At 41.3% G+C, this 15,350-nt stretch overlaps 1 protein-coding gene across 1 annotated transcript in view; it reads right to left on the bottom strand.

Moving 5' to 3' along the window:
- Nucleotides 1-15,350, bottom strand: part of LOC131187914 (coiled-coil domain-containing protein 175-like) — a 56,103-nt gene that overhangs the window by 5,355 nt on the left and 35,398 nt on the right. Inside the window, exons 12-17 of the mRNA XM_058162708.1 lie at nt 14,516-14,651; nt 13,181-13,312; nt 10,494-10,632; nt 5,239-5,318; nt 4,466-4,618; nt 2,720-2,872 (exon numbers count right to left, since the gene is read on the bottom strand). Coding sequence (XP_058018691.1) covers nt 2,720-2,872; nt 4,466-4,618; nt 5,239-5,318; nt 10,494-10,632; nt 13,181-13,312; nt 14,516-14,651 — 793 coding nt within the window. The remainder of the gene's footprint in view (nt 1-2,719; nt 2,873-4,465; nt 4,619-5,238; nt 5,319-10,493; nt 10,633-13,180; nt 13,313-14,515; nt 14,652-15,350) is intronic.

The raw sequence follows: 15,350 nt of genomic DNA, 5'->3' as shown, positions 1-15,350 counted from the left end.
ATGAACAAAGGCTAGCGACAAAAGTAAAAATAATAAAAAGCTTCTTCCAACATGTTAAAAACAAGAAAAAAGTCAAGGAAACAATTGGCCCATTGCTGGGAGAAAGTGGCAAGAAGATGACAAGCAACAGGGAGAAAGCAGATCTACTTAACTCATATTTTGCATCTGTCTTTACACAAAAGGAAAAACCAATCCAACCTATCAAAAACAGCACTACAAAAAACAGATTAGAAACACAAGTTAAAATAGGGAAGAAAATGGTAAGTGAACACCTGTCTACCCTAGACGAGTTCAAATCACCAGGACCGGATGGATTACACCCCAAGGTTCTGAAGGAACTGGCAGACGTGATTTCAGAACCACTGAACTATATCTTTCAAAGATCCTGGAGCACAGAGGAGTTGCCAGAGGACTGGAAAAGAGCTGATGTAGTTCCCATCTTCAAAAAGGAAAAAACAGATCCAGGAAACTACAGACCTATCAGTCTGACCTCAATACCGGGGAAGATTCTGGAAAAGATAATCAAGCAACGAATCACCGAACACCTAGAAGCAAACAAAGTAATAACCAAAAGCCAACATGGGTTTGTCAAAAACAGATCATGCCAGACTAATCTTATCGCATTCTTTGACAAAATGACAAAATTAGTAGACCAGAGGAATGCTGTTGATATAATTTACTTGGACTTCAGTAAAGCATTTGATAAAGTAGACCATAACCTACTACTAGATAAAGTAGAAAATGTGGGTTAGACAGCACCACCACCAGATGGATTCAGAACTGGCTGACCAACCGCACTCAACGTGTAGTCCTCAACGGAACTACATCCACATGGAGGAAGTATGCAGTGGAGTACCCCAAGGCTCTGTTTTAGGCCCAGTACTCTTCAACATCTTCATCAATGACTTGGACGAGGGATAGATGGGGAACTCATCAAATTTGCAGATGACACCAAGCTGGCAGGAATAGCCAACACTCCAGAAGATAGGCTCAAGTTACAGAAAGATCTTGACAGACTTGAACATTGGGCGCTATCTAACAAAATGAAATTCAACAGTGAAAAAGTAAGGTTCTACATTTAGGCCAAAAACAAAATGCACCAGTACCGTATATGTGGTACCTTGCTCAATAGTAGTACCTGTGAGAGGGATCTTGGAGTCCTAGTGGATAACCATCTAGATATGAGCCAGCAGTGTGCAGCAGCTGTTAAAAAGCCAACACAGTTCTGGGCTGCATAAACAGAGGATAGAATCAAGATCACGTGAAGTGTTAGTACCACTTTATAATGCCTTGGTAAGGCCACACTTGGAATATTGCATCCAGTTTTGGTCGCCACGATGTAAAAAGATGTTGAGACTCTAGAAAGAGTGCAGAGAAGAGCAACAAAGATGATTAGGGACTGGAGGATAAAACATATGAAGAACGGTTGCAGGAACTGGGTATGTCTAGTTTAACAAAAAGAAGGACTAGGGAGACATGATAGCAGTGTTCCAATATCTCAGGGCTGCCACAGAGAAGTGGGAGTTGGGCTGTTCTCCAAAGCACCTGAGGTAGAACAAGAAGCAATGGGTGGAACTGATCAAGGAAAGAAGCAACTTAGAACTAAGGAGAAATTTCCTGACAGTTAGAACAATTAATAAGTGGAACGACTTGCCTTCAGAAGTTGTGAATGCTCCAACACTGGAAATTTTTAAGAAAATGTTGGATAACCATCTGACTGAGATGGTGTAGGGTTTCCTGCCTGGGCAGGGGGTTGGACTAGAAGGCCTCCAAGGTCCCTTCCAACTCTGATGTTATGTTATGTTATGTTAAATGACTGCTGGAGGGGCCCTTCACACTCTCTTGGGTTACTTTCACACCGCTTCCCATTTTTCCAAAGATTGCCTACCAAACATCTTTTTTTTCTTTAATCTTAAAACCTCTCAATTATCCTATGCTTTCATTCCATTATTATAAGAGACAGTTCCATTTTACTCTTCTTTTATCAATCTAAATACATCTCGGGTGGATGTCTGCATTTTCTGTTTTTTCCAGACCCTTCCTGTAACCTTCAAACCAGATTATTAAATAATTATAACCAAAGAATATGCTTTACTTCTCCATAGGGGATGGGCACAGTTTTTAATGGATTATTCAAACAAAACCAGTGAACTGCAGAAGAAAGTTGGAGTGGAACTGATAGCAATCGCAATATCTTCCTTCTAATCCTGGTCTGTCTATATACCACTTGGGCAAACTAGGCTGCAAATCATATGGAATCCATGCCCCCTCTTCTGATAAAGAAACTGTTCCTCCCATCCCATCTAACAAGCAGTCCCTGCAGAATTCCAAGGTTTACACATCAGTAATTTTTAGAAATCTGATTCAAAAGATTCCCAAAAGTAAACATTGTTCTATGAAATACTAAACAAATAATTAAGATCCCCTGACATTTTTTAAAACTCATGTATTGTAGAATTAATTTACTTGGAAACAAAGAGTATAGCTAATCAAGTGTCATAACATCATAATGTCATTTTAGCCAATATTTCTAGTTTGGCAACCCCATGCAAAATACATTTTTTTCTTATATAATTCAAACTATTGAAAAGTAGCAATGGGCACAAAATGGCATTTTTACAGTGTCTTCCTGCTGTTTATAGCCATTCCAGAATTGTTAGTGTCTTGCCAGATTGCCAAAAGTTGACATGCAAAACTATTCCTTTCTCAAAATACTCACAGCTCTTAACCGGGCATTCTCGCCATTCAAAATGAAGAGCATTCTATCTATTTCATAGTTGTCTCTCTCAATAAACTTAATCGAATATGTTAAACTTGTCAGTTGCTCAAATGCTACATCTCTGTTCCTCTTGAGTTCTGTCTTCGCAGTTTCCTGTTGGCAAATATTGATGCATCTTATGTAGTTATAATCTTAGGAACATGATACAAAGGAAAGAGTGCTAAGAATAAAAGTCGGACAAATTCTGGCCCTAAGATTTCATAACATTTACAAAAATATTTGTATCATAAATCTTTTAAAAACTCGTACTGACTGATGAATGCTTGGGAGAAGGAAGAAAAAATTGAAACATTACTAGGTGGTTTTTATTTATATTTTTGGAAGCTTTATTTTCAAAAGCAAGAAAGCACACCAAATTAGAATATTGAAGAATAAAACATATGAAGAACGGTTGCAGGAACTGGGTATGTCTAGTTTAACAAAAAGAAGGACTAGGGGAGACATGATAGCAGTGTTCCAATATCTCAGGGGCTGCCACAGAGAAGTGGGAGTTGGGCTGTTCTCCAGAGCACCTGAGGGTAGAACAAGAAGCAATGGGTGGAAACTGATCAAGGAAAGAAGCAACTTAGAACTAAGGAGAAATTTCCTGACAGTTAGAACAATTAATAAGTGGAACGACTTGCCTTCAGAAGTTGTGAATGCTCCAACACTGGAAATTTTTAAGAAAATGTTGGATAACCATCTGACTGAGATGGTGTAGGGTTTCCTGCCTGGGCAGGGGGTTGGACTAGAAGGCCTCCAAGGTCCCTTCCAACTCTGATGTTATGTTATGTTATGTTAAATGACTGCTGGAGGGGCCCTTCACACTCTCTTGGGTTACTTTCACACCGCTTCCCATTTTTCCAAAGATTGCCTACCAAACATCTTTTTTTTCTTTAATCTTAAAACCTCTCAATTATCCTATGCTTTCATTCCATTATTATAAGAGACAGTTCCATTTTACTCTTCTTTTATCAATCTAAATACATCTCGGGTGGATGTCTGCATTTTCTGTTTTTTCCAGACCCTTCCTGTAACCTTCAAACCAGATTATTAAATAATTATAACCAAAGAATATGCTTTACTTCTCCATAGGGGATGGGCACAGTTTTTAATGGATTATTCAAACAAAACCAGTGAACTGCAGAAGAAAGTTGGAGTGGAACTGATAGCAATCGCAATATCTTCCTTCTAATCCTGGTCTGTCTATATACCACTTGGGCAAACTAGGCTGCAAATCATATGGAATCCATGCCCCCTCTTCTGATAAAGAAACTGTTCCTCCCATCCCATCTAACAAGCAGTCCCTGCAGAATTCCAAGGTTTACATCAGTAATTTTTAGAAATCTGATTCAAAAGATTCCCAAAAGTAAACATTGTTCTATGAAATACTAAACAAATAATTAAGATCCCCTGACATTTTTTAAAACTCATGTATTGTAGAATTAATTTACTTGGAAACAAAGAGTATAGATAATCAAGTGTCATAACATCATAATGTCATTTTAGCCAATATTTCTAGTTTGGCAACCCCATGCAAAATACATTTTTTTCTTATATAATTCAAACTATTGAAAAGTAGCAATGGGCACAAAATGGCATTTTTACAGTGTCTTCCTGCTGTTTATAGCCATTCCAGAATTGTTAGTGTCTTGCCAGATTGCCAAAAGTTGACATGCAAAACTATTCCTTTCTCAAAATACTCACAGCTCTTAACCGGGCATTCTCGCCATTCAAAATGAAGAGCATTCTATCTATTTCATAGTTGTCTCTCTCAATAAACTTAATCGAATATGTTAAACTTGTCAGTTGCTCAAATGCTACATCTCTGTTCCTCTTGAGTTCTGTCTTCGCAGTTTCCTGTTGGCAAATATTGATGCATCTTATGTAGTTATAATCTTAGGAACATGATACAAAGGAAAGAGTGCTAAGAATAAAAGTCGGACAAATTCTGGCCCTAAGATTTCATAACATTTACAAAAATATTTGTATCATAAATCTTTTAAAAACTCGTACTGACTGATGAATGCTTGGGAGAAGGAAGAAAAAATTGAAACATTACTAGGTGGTTTTTATTTATATTTTTGGAAGCTTTATTTTCAAAAGCAAGAAAGCACACCAAATTAGAATATTGAAGAATAAAACAAATAATAATAAAAATATCCACTGAAAAGAAAGGTAATACCAGCAGCAAGTTTATTATTATTCTACCTACTTATTGTAGTAAATAAATACTAATTATGCTTAAATTTATTGAACAGAAGATTGGAATGCACTTCTTTAAATATTCTTTTTTTCCACTTCATATTGTCTTCTCATTTTTCTCTTTCTGTACTTTTCATTTTTCTTTTGTAATACTTTGACTAATGAAAATTATTTTAAAAAACGAAAGGTCTAAGTGGAACCGTTAGCCATCAAACGATGGTCACATACAAATAGAAAGTAACATAATGTAAGAAGCACATATTATACCTACTTACCTTTTGCCTTTCAAGTCTCTTAATTTCCCTTAATGATTGCTCTATGCCTACTTTAAGTTTGCTTTCTTCATCTCGTAAATCTATAAATAAGCAGAGGAGAAAAAGTTAAATTAATATAATCTACAGTAACACAGCTTGTTAGAAGGGTTCAGGAAACGACCCACAAGATCAGAAGGAAATCATTTAAAATACTTGTAAATTAATTATTAATGAAAATTAAAGGCCGATCTACTAAACAAAAAAACACTCATGCCCACAATATCTAACCTAAATATACAACTTGCTGCAAAATCCAAAATAAATGTAGTGAAAACATGGTAATACAGCCACTTCTCTTTAGTAGCTATCTCATTTAGCACTATAACAAATCTCACAAATTCTAAATGTGTGGTAAGTTCTATTAAAAGGGAAGGAGGAAAGATTTTCATTTGACACCAAATAAAAATAAACAGACATCAGACACAACCAAAGTCTTCTCACTGGAAACTATCCAACTTGTTTCAGAAAGGAAGCACTCAGAAAATGCATTTTGATGTCCTTAATATTTGGGTTCATATTTATTTGTTTGTTGACTTGATGATCATCTCCATCATAAAATCTCTCTCAGTAACTTATGTATAGAATAGAATACAGTAACAGAGTTGGAAGGGACCTTGGAGGTCTTCTAGTCCAACCCCCTGCTTAGGCAGGAAACCCTACACCACTTCAGACAAATGGTTATCCAATCTCTTCTTAAAAACTTCCAGTGTTGGAGCATTTACAACTTCTGCAGGCAAGTTGTTCCACTTATTAATTGTTCTAACTGTCAGGAAATTTCTCCTTAATTCTAAGTTGCTGCTCTCCTTGATTAGTTTCCACCCATTGCTTCTTGTTCTACCCTCAGGTGCTTTGGAGAATAGTTTGACTCCCTTTTCTTTGTGGCAGCCCCTGAGATATCGGAACACTGCTCTCATGTCTCCCCTAGCCCTTCTTTTAATTAAACTAGACATACCTAGTTCCTGCAGCCATCTTCATGTTTTAGCCTCCAGTCCTCTAACCATCTTTATTGCTCTTCTTTGCACTCTTTCTAGAGTCTTAACATCTTTTTTACATCATGGCAACCAAAACTGGATGCAGTATTCCAAGTGTGGCCTTACCAAGGCATTATAAAGTGGTATTAACAATGTATGTATGTATGTATGGTATGTAATAGGCTTAAAATCTCAAGTAAAATGCCAGCAAAATCAAATAGCAATCTTCCATAGCATCAGGGGATAATAACACAGACATATTTTGTACTTGATAACTATCAGGGAACAAGCCCTTCCTTGTCTCTCAGTGCCTGAAGATAGGTTAGGCTTTACAAACTCAACAAGGTTAGAACCATATGGGTTTCAGGGATGACAGTTCTATAGGGCAGGCACACAAGGCATGTCTCCTAGGTCCTACAAAGTTTAAAGCTGGGACCTAGACCACAATAATTCCTCCATATCTTATCAGTTAGAAGAAATCGGAGGAAAAAGACAGTCCCATAATGTAAAGGGCAGAAACAAGAAATTTGAGGAATAGGAAAAACAGCCATTATTATTATTATTATTATTATTTAAATTTTTATACCGCCCTTCTCCCGAAGGACTCAGGGCGGTTTACAGCCAGATAAAATAAACAGTACTATTACAAAATAAATACTATTAAAATACCACTAAAAAACTTATTCAATTTGGCCGCAATTAAAATTTAGCAAATAATAAAACCCATTAAAAACCCATTAAAACCCATTTAAAACCCTTAAAACCCACAATTTAAAACTAATCCAGTCCTGCGCAGATGAATAAATGTGTTTTAAGCTCGCGACGGAAGGTTCGGAGGTCCGGAAGTTGACGAAGTCCTGGGGGGAGTTCGTTCCAGAGGGTGGGAGCCCCCACAGAGAAGGCCCTTCCCCTGGGTGTCGCCAGACGACACTGTCTCGCTGACGGCACCCTGAGGAGTCCCTCTCTGTGAGAGCGCACGGGTCGGTGAGAGGTATCCGGTAGCAGTAGGCGGTCCCGTAAGTAACCCGGCCCTATGCCATGGAGCGCTTTGAAGATGTTCACCAAAACCTTGAAGCGCACCCGGAAGGCCACAGGCAGCCAGTGCAGTCTGCGCAGGATAGGTGTCACACGGGAGCCACGAGGGGCTCCCTCTATCACCCGCGCAGCTGCATTCTGGACTAACTGAAGCCTCCGGATGCCCTTCAAGGGGAGCCCCATGTAGAGAGCATTGCAGTAATCCAGGCGAGACGTCACGAGGCGTGAGTGACCGTGCACAGGGCATCCCGGTCTAGAAAGGGGCGCAACTGGCGCACCAGGCGAACCTGGTAAAAAGCTCTCCTGGAGACGGCCGTCAAGTGATCTTCAAAAGACAGCCGTTCATCCAGGAGGACGCCCAAGTTGCGCACCCGTTCCATCGGGGCCAATGACTCGCCCCCGACAGTCAGCCGACTCAGCTGACTGTACCGAGATGCCGGCATCCACAGCCACTCTGTCTTGGAGGGATTGAGCCTGAGCCTGTTTCTCCCCATCCAGACCCGTACGGCTTCCAAGCACCGGGACAACACTTTGATAGCTTCGTTGGGGTGGCCCGGTGTGGAAAAGTACAGCTGGGTGTCATCAGCGTACAGCTGGTACCTCACACCGAAGCCACTGATGATCTCACCCAGCGGCTTCATATAGATGTTGAACAGAAGGGGCGAGAGGATCGACCCCGCGGCACCCCACAAGTGAGGTGTCTCGGGCCGACCTCTGCCCCTGTCACCACCGTCTGCGACCGATCGGAGAGATAGGAGGAGAACCACCGATAAACGGTGCCTCCCACTCCCAATCCCTCCAACCGGCTCAGCAGGATACCATGGTCGATGGTATCAAAAGCCGCTGAGAGGTCTAATAGGACCAGGGCAGAGGAGCATCCTCTATCCCTGGCCCTCCAGAGATCATCCACCAACGCGACCAAAGCCGTCTCAGTGCTGTAACCGGGCGGAAGCCGGACTGGAGCAGGTCTAGATAGACAGTTTCATCCAGGTGCAAGGGAAACTGATATGCCACCATACTCTCTACAACCTTCGCCACGAAGGGAAGGTTGGAGACCGGACGATAATTACCTAAAACAGCCGGGTCCAGGGAAGGCTTCTTGAGGAGGGGTCTCACCACCGCCTCTTTCAAGGCGATCGGAAAGACTACCTCCACCAAGGAAGCGCTCGTAATAGCCTGGAGCCAGCCTCGTGTCACCTCCTGAGTGGCCAGTACCAGCCAGGAGGGGCACGGGTCCAGTAAACATGTGGTGGCATTCAACCTCCCCAGCAACCTGTCCATGTCCTCGGGAGCGACAGGGTCAAACTCATCCCATAAAATGTCCCCAAGACCACCCTCAGCCGTCTCACCCACGTCACTGCAATCTTGGTCTAGGCCCTCCCGAAGCTGAACGATTTTATCGTATAGATAACCGTTAAACTCCTCAGCACGTCCCTGCAGCGGGTCATCCCGCTCCCCCTGATGTAAGAGGGAGCGAGTCACCCGAAACAGGGTGGCTGGGCGGTTATCTGCCGATGCAATGAGGGAGGAGGCGTAGCTACGCCTCGCTTCCCTCATTGCCACTAGGTAAGCCCTAGTATAGGACTTCACTAGTGTCCGATCAGCCTCCGAACGGCTAGACCTCCAAGAACTCTCTAGGCGTCTTCTCCGGCGCTTCATCCCTCTCAACTCCTCGGAGAACCAAGGAGCCGGTTGGGACCTGCGCCGGGTCAGAGGCCGCAAAGGCACGACACGGTCTAAGGCCCCCGCGGCCCGTTCCCAGGCCGCAACAAGTTCCTCAGCCGAGCCGTGAGCCAGACCGTCAGGAAATGGCCCAAGCTCCGTCCGGAACCCCTCCGGGTCCATCAGGCGCCTGGGACGGAACCAACGTATCGGCTCCGTCTCCCTGCGGTGGTGAATGGCGGTCAGAAAGTCCAGGCGAAGAAGAGAGTGATCTGACCATGACAAAGGTTCAATGACTATTTCCTTTAAGTCCAGATCTCTCAACCACTGACCAGAGACAAAAACCAGGTCCAGAGTGCCACCCCCGATGTGAGTAGGGCCATCAACTACTTGGGTCAGGTCCAAGGCCGTCATGGAAGCCATGAACTCCCGAGCTGCCGTTGATGGCGAGCGGAAGATGGCAAGTTAAAATCCCCATGACTAAAAGTCTGGGGTCTCAACTGCCACTCCAGCCAGCACCTCCAGGAGCTCGGGCAGGGCAGCTGACACGCAGCAAGGAGCCAGGTCGTGATCAGCAAACCCATCTGACACCTATGGCCCCATCTCACAAGAGGATTCACACCCGGCAATCTGAGGTACAGTGGTCTCCCTCGGCTCTAGACTCTCTCTAATCACAACCGCCACCCCCCCACCCCTACCCTGAGCCCTCGGCTGATGGAATGCACGGAAACCCGGCGGGCACATCTCAACAAGGGGCACACCCCCTTCCGTGCCCAGCCAGGTTTCCGTAACGCCTATAAGGTCCGCGGCGCCCCCCTGAATAAGATCGTATATTAGGGGGGCCTTATTGACTACGGACCGTGCGTTGCATAACATCAGCCGAAGGCCCAGGCTCTGAGGGTCTTGACCATCCGGGGAACGGGAAAAGGACGAGGGATCGGGGCGCGCGATCGCCTGCAAACATCGAGCGCACGCCCCCCTAACAATACCATAATCAGATGAAATAAATATTGAGTCCAGAGAACAGAAATGTAATTAGCGAAAATATCTGGGACATGACTCTCTCTAGTTCTCATGAAGAAAAAGGGAGGGAGGGAGTGCGGAAGTGCATTGAGACTTGCAAGGTAGCCCTCTAAGGTAGACTAAACTTGGTACCAAAAACACACTGTTTTTATGATTAAGTCATAGCAGCAGAATCTTATGGAAATGGCTGATCACTTCCTGGGAAGCCCTGACCAGTCAGGACTGACATGGGTCTACAGTATTACTTTTCTCCCTGATGCAATCTAGAAAGAAAATAAAATACTCAATGAAACCTAATGTGCCATTAAAATAATAAAATTACAAGTCTTAAAACTAACTTGTCCACTATGCAAAATCTTAGATTTATCATCGAGAGATGGCAATATATTGACCCTGGGTTAGGCAGAACATAAATTCCAACAGTCAGGTAAATAAGATTAATAGTTGGAAGAAGAAAACTATTTTAAAGTTGGATGCTTTTCTTTTTTTGCACTTTGATGAATTATATAAACTTTCTATATATACCATTATATATTTCATTTTGTTTTGCATGATTGGTGCTTAATTCTTCTAATTCTTTTTGTAATTCTTCTGCAAGGGGAACATTCTTTTGTAGTTTTTCTTCCATTTCTTCTATACGTTTTGTTTTAGAATTGTATTCTTCCTTTTAGAAAAGAAAACGTAAGGAACAATTTATACATAGAGTGGTACTGTAATAATCATCCTAATCTAGCATGATACAATAATTGATTAATATTTATTCTGTCTGTCTATCATCTGATTGACTGATTGACTTAGAAACCACCCAACAGCAGATTGACTTTGGGTGGCCTATGCTTGAAATAAGAAAGCAATAAAAAGAACCTAGGCATCTGGACAAAATAGCCAACCACCCTAGGACTCCATATATATTTTATCCTAAAAGGAGTATAACCAAGTTTTTGAAGACTTGTGGAACATCATTGGGATGGGATATACAGATTGCTGGGGATATTATTTCTAAGGGTAGGCATCACAACAGAAAAGGAATGACTGAGGGAATCCAACACATACCAAGTCTATTATTATTTATTAAACGCATATGTTAATTCCCAGAAACTCTGAGCAGTTTTCAAATGATTTAAAACATGAAAACAAGACTAAACACATCCACCAATTTTATAATAATAATAATAATAATATTTTAATTTGTATACCGCCCTTCTCCCGAAGGACTCAGGGCAGTGAACAGGCAGATAAAATATAAATACACACAATAATTAAAAACATCCCTTAAAAAACTAATTTAAATGCCCAAAATGTTAAAAAACGTACTCCCCCTTAAAATAACACAGTTTTAAAAACCCATCCAATAAAAATAAAAATCAGGCTAGTCCAGCCATACGAAATAAATAAGTTTTAAGTTCGCGGCGAAAGGTCCTAAGGTCAGGTAATTGTCGAAGTCCGAGGGGAAGTTCGTTCCACAGGGTCGGAGCTCCCACAGAGAAGGCCCTCCCCTGGGGCCGCCAGTCGACACTGTTTGGCTGACGGCACCCTGAGGAGTCCCTCTCTGTGGGAACGCATCGGACGATGGGAGATAGAAGCCGGCAGTAGGCGGTCCCGTAGATAGCCCGGTCCTAAGCCATGGAGCGCTTTAAAGGTGGTAACCAATACCTTGAAGCGCACCCGGAAAACAACAGGTAGCCAGTGCAGTCTGCGCAGGATAGGTGTTATGTGGGAGCTCCGAAACGCTCCCTCAATAACCCGCGCAGCCGCGTTCTGAACTAGCTGAAGTCTCCGGGTGCTCTTCAAGGGGAGCCCCATGTAGCATTGCAGTAGTCCAGGCGAGAGGTAACGAGAACATGAGTGACTGTGCATAAGGCATCCCGGTCCAGGAAGGGACGCAACTGGCGGATCAGGCGAACCTGATAGAATGCTCTCCTGGAGACGGTCGCCAAATGGTCTTCAAAGGACAACCGACCATCCAGGAGCACGCCCAAGTTTTGTACCTTCTCCATCGGGGCCAATGATTCACCCCCGACAGACAGCCGCATCTGCAGCTGACTGTACCGAGGTGCCGGCATCCACAGCCACTCCGTCTTGGAGGGATTAAGTTTGAGCCTGTTCCTCCCCATCCAGACCCGTACGGCTTCCAGACACCGGGACAGCACTTCGACATTTTGATTTTACTAAACAGGCAGAGACCATAGGAAACAGGCAGTCCCTCAGATAACCTGGCCCTGTGATGCAATTGATAACCAGCACTTTGAAATGCAGTTGAAAGCCTATTGGCATGCAATGCAATCACCTGTGAGGTGAATTCTAGCCTGCAGAACAGGGCTAGATTCAGAATCCTTGGAATGCTCAACATTACCTAGATTTCATAGCTGTTTCTTCTTCCAGAAGATGTCTTGGATACAACCCCCAACAAGCCACTTCTTTACTTCTCTACCTAGAAGCCCTAGTAGCTTCCCCCTGTCACCCGGTTTAACATTCCCCTATCCACAAGCAAAGCCTTGTTTTCTAAAAAATCTCTTATTTGACCAGTCATATTTCTCCTGCCATCTTAACACCAATTTGATTTTTTATCATTGACCCACTGTCTCTCCATTCCATTCCCTGCTGACTACAAATCAGTTATTATGCTTCTGATGTGCTGGGAATAGAAATGGAAAACAAGCAGTTGTTTCTGATTTATATGTTAGAGGAATAATCTGGATTTGAAATGAAACAAAAAAAAACTAAAGTCATTCAAAATCCAGTTGTACCATTTGTGCTTATATTTGAATAAAACAAATTGATTAAAGTAAATAAATTACAGCTATTTATTATTCTGGTTTCTACCTAACTTTAGCAGCTCTTTATACCTTCTTTTCTCTAATTCTCTCTCCAGTCATTTTGAATTTAGTGTCAACTTGGCATCCAAGAAATGTATGGCTTTTACTTTAAAGCTTTTATCTAAAGAAAGCCTCACATTAAAATGCTTCAGAAAAACGAATTCCTCTTCTCCTAGCAGCCCACAGCAACCAACTCAAACCACACCAGTGGCTTAGAACCAATGCAAACACTTGATTCACAAGCGCATTCTCTACCACCTTCTTTAGCAATTTGATTTTTTAAAAACTACTTCTATTCCCTTTTGATTTTAAATGGGCTGAATACTTACATATTTATAGTCAAAAATATTTCATAACAGACAGCTACAAAAATGTATTAAAATACAGATTGCTTGCCTTGATTTTTCCAATTTGTGTTGTTAAGTGAGCATCGTATTTCTTATAATGGGCTTCTTTTTTTTGCAGCTTGGAAGTGAGATGATTGAGACGCTCAGTACACTTCTTGATTTCTTTATTGAGATGTTCATTCTATTTGTAGAAAATATGAGAAAGAAGCAACATAAATCTGTTCTAATAATGTGCAAGTGTATATCAATGTGCAGATGTTGAGATTTCAGTTCAGTTTGGCATTTATAGAAACAATATTTAATAAGAAAGATTTTTCTGCTATGAATTCTGTTCTGTATTGCAGTTTTCATTTCAATGATCAAATATTGAGAGAAAATATACTCTAGTTCTAATGTACCAACTGAAGTACTTTGCTAAATATCTGTTTGTGCCATCATGGCATTAAGTTTTTGTTCAGGCGTATTCAGGAGCTTGAAATGAAGACAGACTTCAGAAAGGGAAGTCTACTTCACATATGGGTTATTCCTGAGAAAGTAGGCCTCTTCATTGATTCAAATGAAATATAATTTTTTATCTTCATTCCCTAAACTATTTTCATTCAACTTAAGGGTCAAGCAGACTTGCACTGCACACCAAGGAACGTACGTGTCTGTTGATCAGAGATGGTTTCATGTATATTACTGCAGATGTAATATTCTGGCTAGGAGGCATTCAAATAACAAAACACAGAACAGGAAGTTGGCTCAACCAATCAACACGCAGGACATGCATCTCCACACTTCGGGATTTGGAAGGTGTGCGCATCAGGCCATTTTAGTTTTGTTATTTTATGTCAGAAATCAAACATCTAAATGCTGCAAACTAGCATTACAGAAAAAGTGCAGAGGGGGATACAGCTATAATCTTGTCTACCTCTCCCTTTATTCCAACGAGAAATGTTTTTTAAATGTCAGGATCTATTTATTTATTTATTTGTTCATTGGCTTATACATTAAGTCCTTTGTTTACTTTGCACTGGATCCAAAATCAATCCTGACCCTTCCCTGAAATCCTTTCTTGTATGTTACACCGATGAATGTGATTCTAACCTTTCATCCACAGGTTTTTTCCAACCTTCCTTAAACACAAGGTCCTCTCCACAGACAAAGGGGGATGGTAGGGATTTCCTAGTACCTTTCAGTGAGCAATACTGAGATGAGAGAGGATACACGACTCCATTTTATGAATATGAATTATTTAGCAATATTTGAAGTAGTGGCAATGATACTTACCGGGTTCGTAAATTCATGTGTGTATATATATGAAATGGCTCCAAAATGCCACATCTGTAGAAAATCTATATTACAGTGTGATTTGGTGTTAGTACCCTAATAGGTATTATACCTCCTTTTTTAACTTGTTATAGGATTTTTTCATAGCTTCAAGGCTTTGCTTTGACTCGGTCAGAAATTTTTCATTGGTTTCCAGTAAATTTTGATATTGGGCTGTAATTTTTTCAAGTTCCATCTGAAACAGTTTGCTATGGAGAGCGCAAAGTGAGAAAACACAATTCACAATCACTGAATAAATGTAAAGAGACAGTGACATCATGTTTACAGTAGATCAGTAGTAAGCATAACGTTTTCATTATTCTTTTCGCAGGGAAAGAAAGAGTGTGTTAGAAATGCTATCAGAATGGGACCTTCCCTTAAGCTCACAGAGCAGAAATTCAGATGTTATATTATGCCATTCGCCCACATATGGGATTTTATATGATTTTTGCAGTGTATGTCTTGCATAGTAATAGTACAGGTAGTCCTTGACTTGCAACAGTTCATTTAGTGACCATTCAAAGTTACAACAGCATTGAAAAAAGTGACATGACTGTTTTTTACACTTAACGACTTTTGTAGGATTGCCATGATCATGTGACCAAAATTCAGATGCTTGGTAACTGACTCATGCTTATGACCGTTGCTGTGTCCCAAAGTCATGTGATTCCCTTTTGCGACTTTTGACAAGCAAAATCAATGGGGGAGCCAGATTCACTTAGCTGTGTTATTAACTTAAACTGCAGTAATTCACTTAACAACTTTGGCATGAAATGTCGAAAAATGAGGCAAAACTCACTTAACAAATGTCTCATTTAACAATATAAATTTTGGGCTCAATTGTGGTTGTAAGACAAGGATTACCTCTATTTTCACTGTACAAACTATGTGGTGTTTAACTGCGTAAA

This window comes from Ahaetulla prasina, chromosome 1, assembly GCF_028640845.1.
Source record: "Ahaetulla prasina isolate Xishuangbanna chromosome 1, ASM2864084v1, whole genome shotgun sequence".
NCBI classification, from domain to species: domain Eukaryota; kingdom Metazoa; phylum Chordata; class Lepidosauria; order Squamata; family Colubridae; genus Ahaetulla; species Ahaetulla prasina.
The sequence above is the reverse complement of the archived record's forward strand: the minus strand, read 5'-3'. Positions and strand labels throughout refer to the sequence as shown.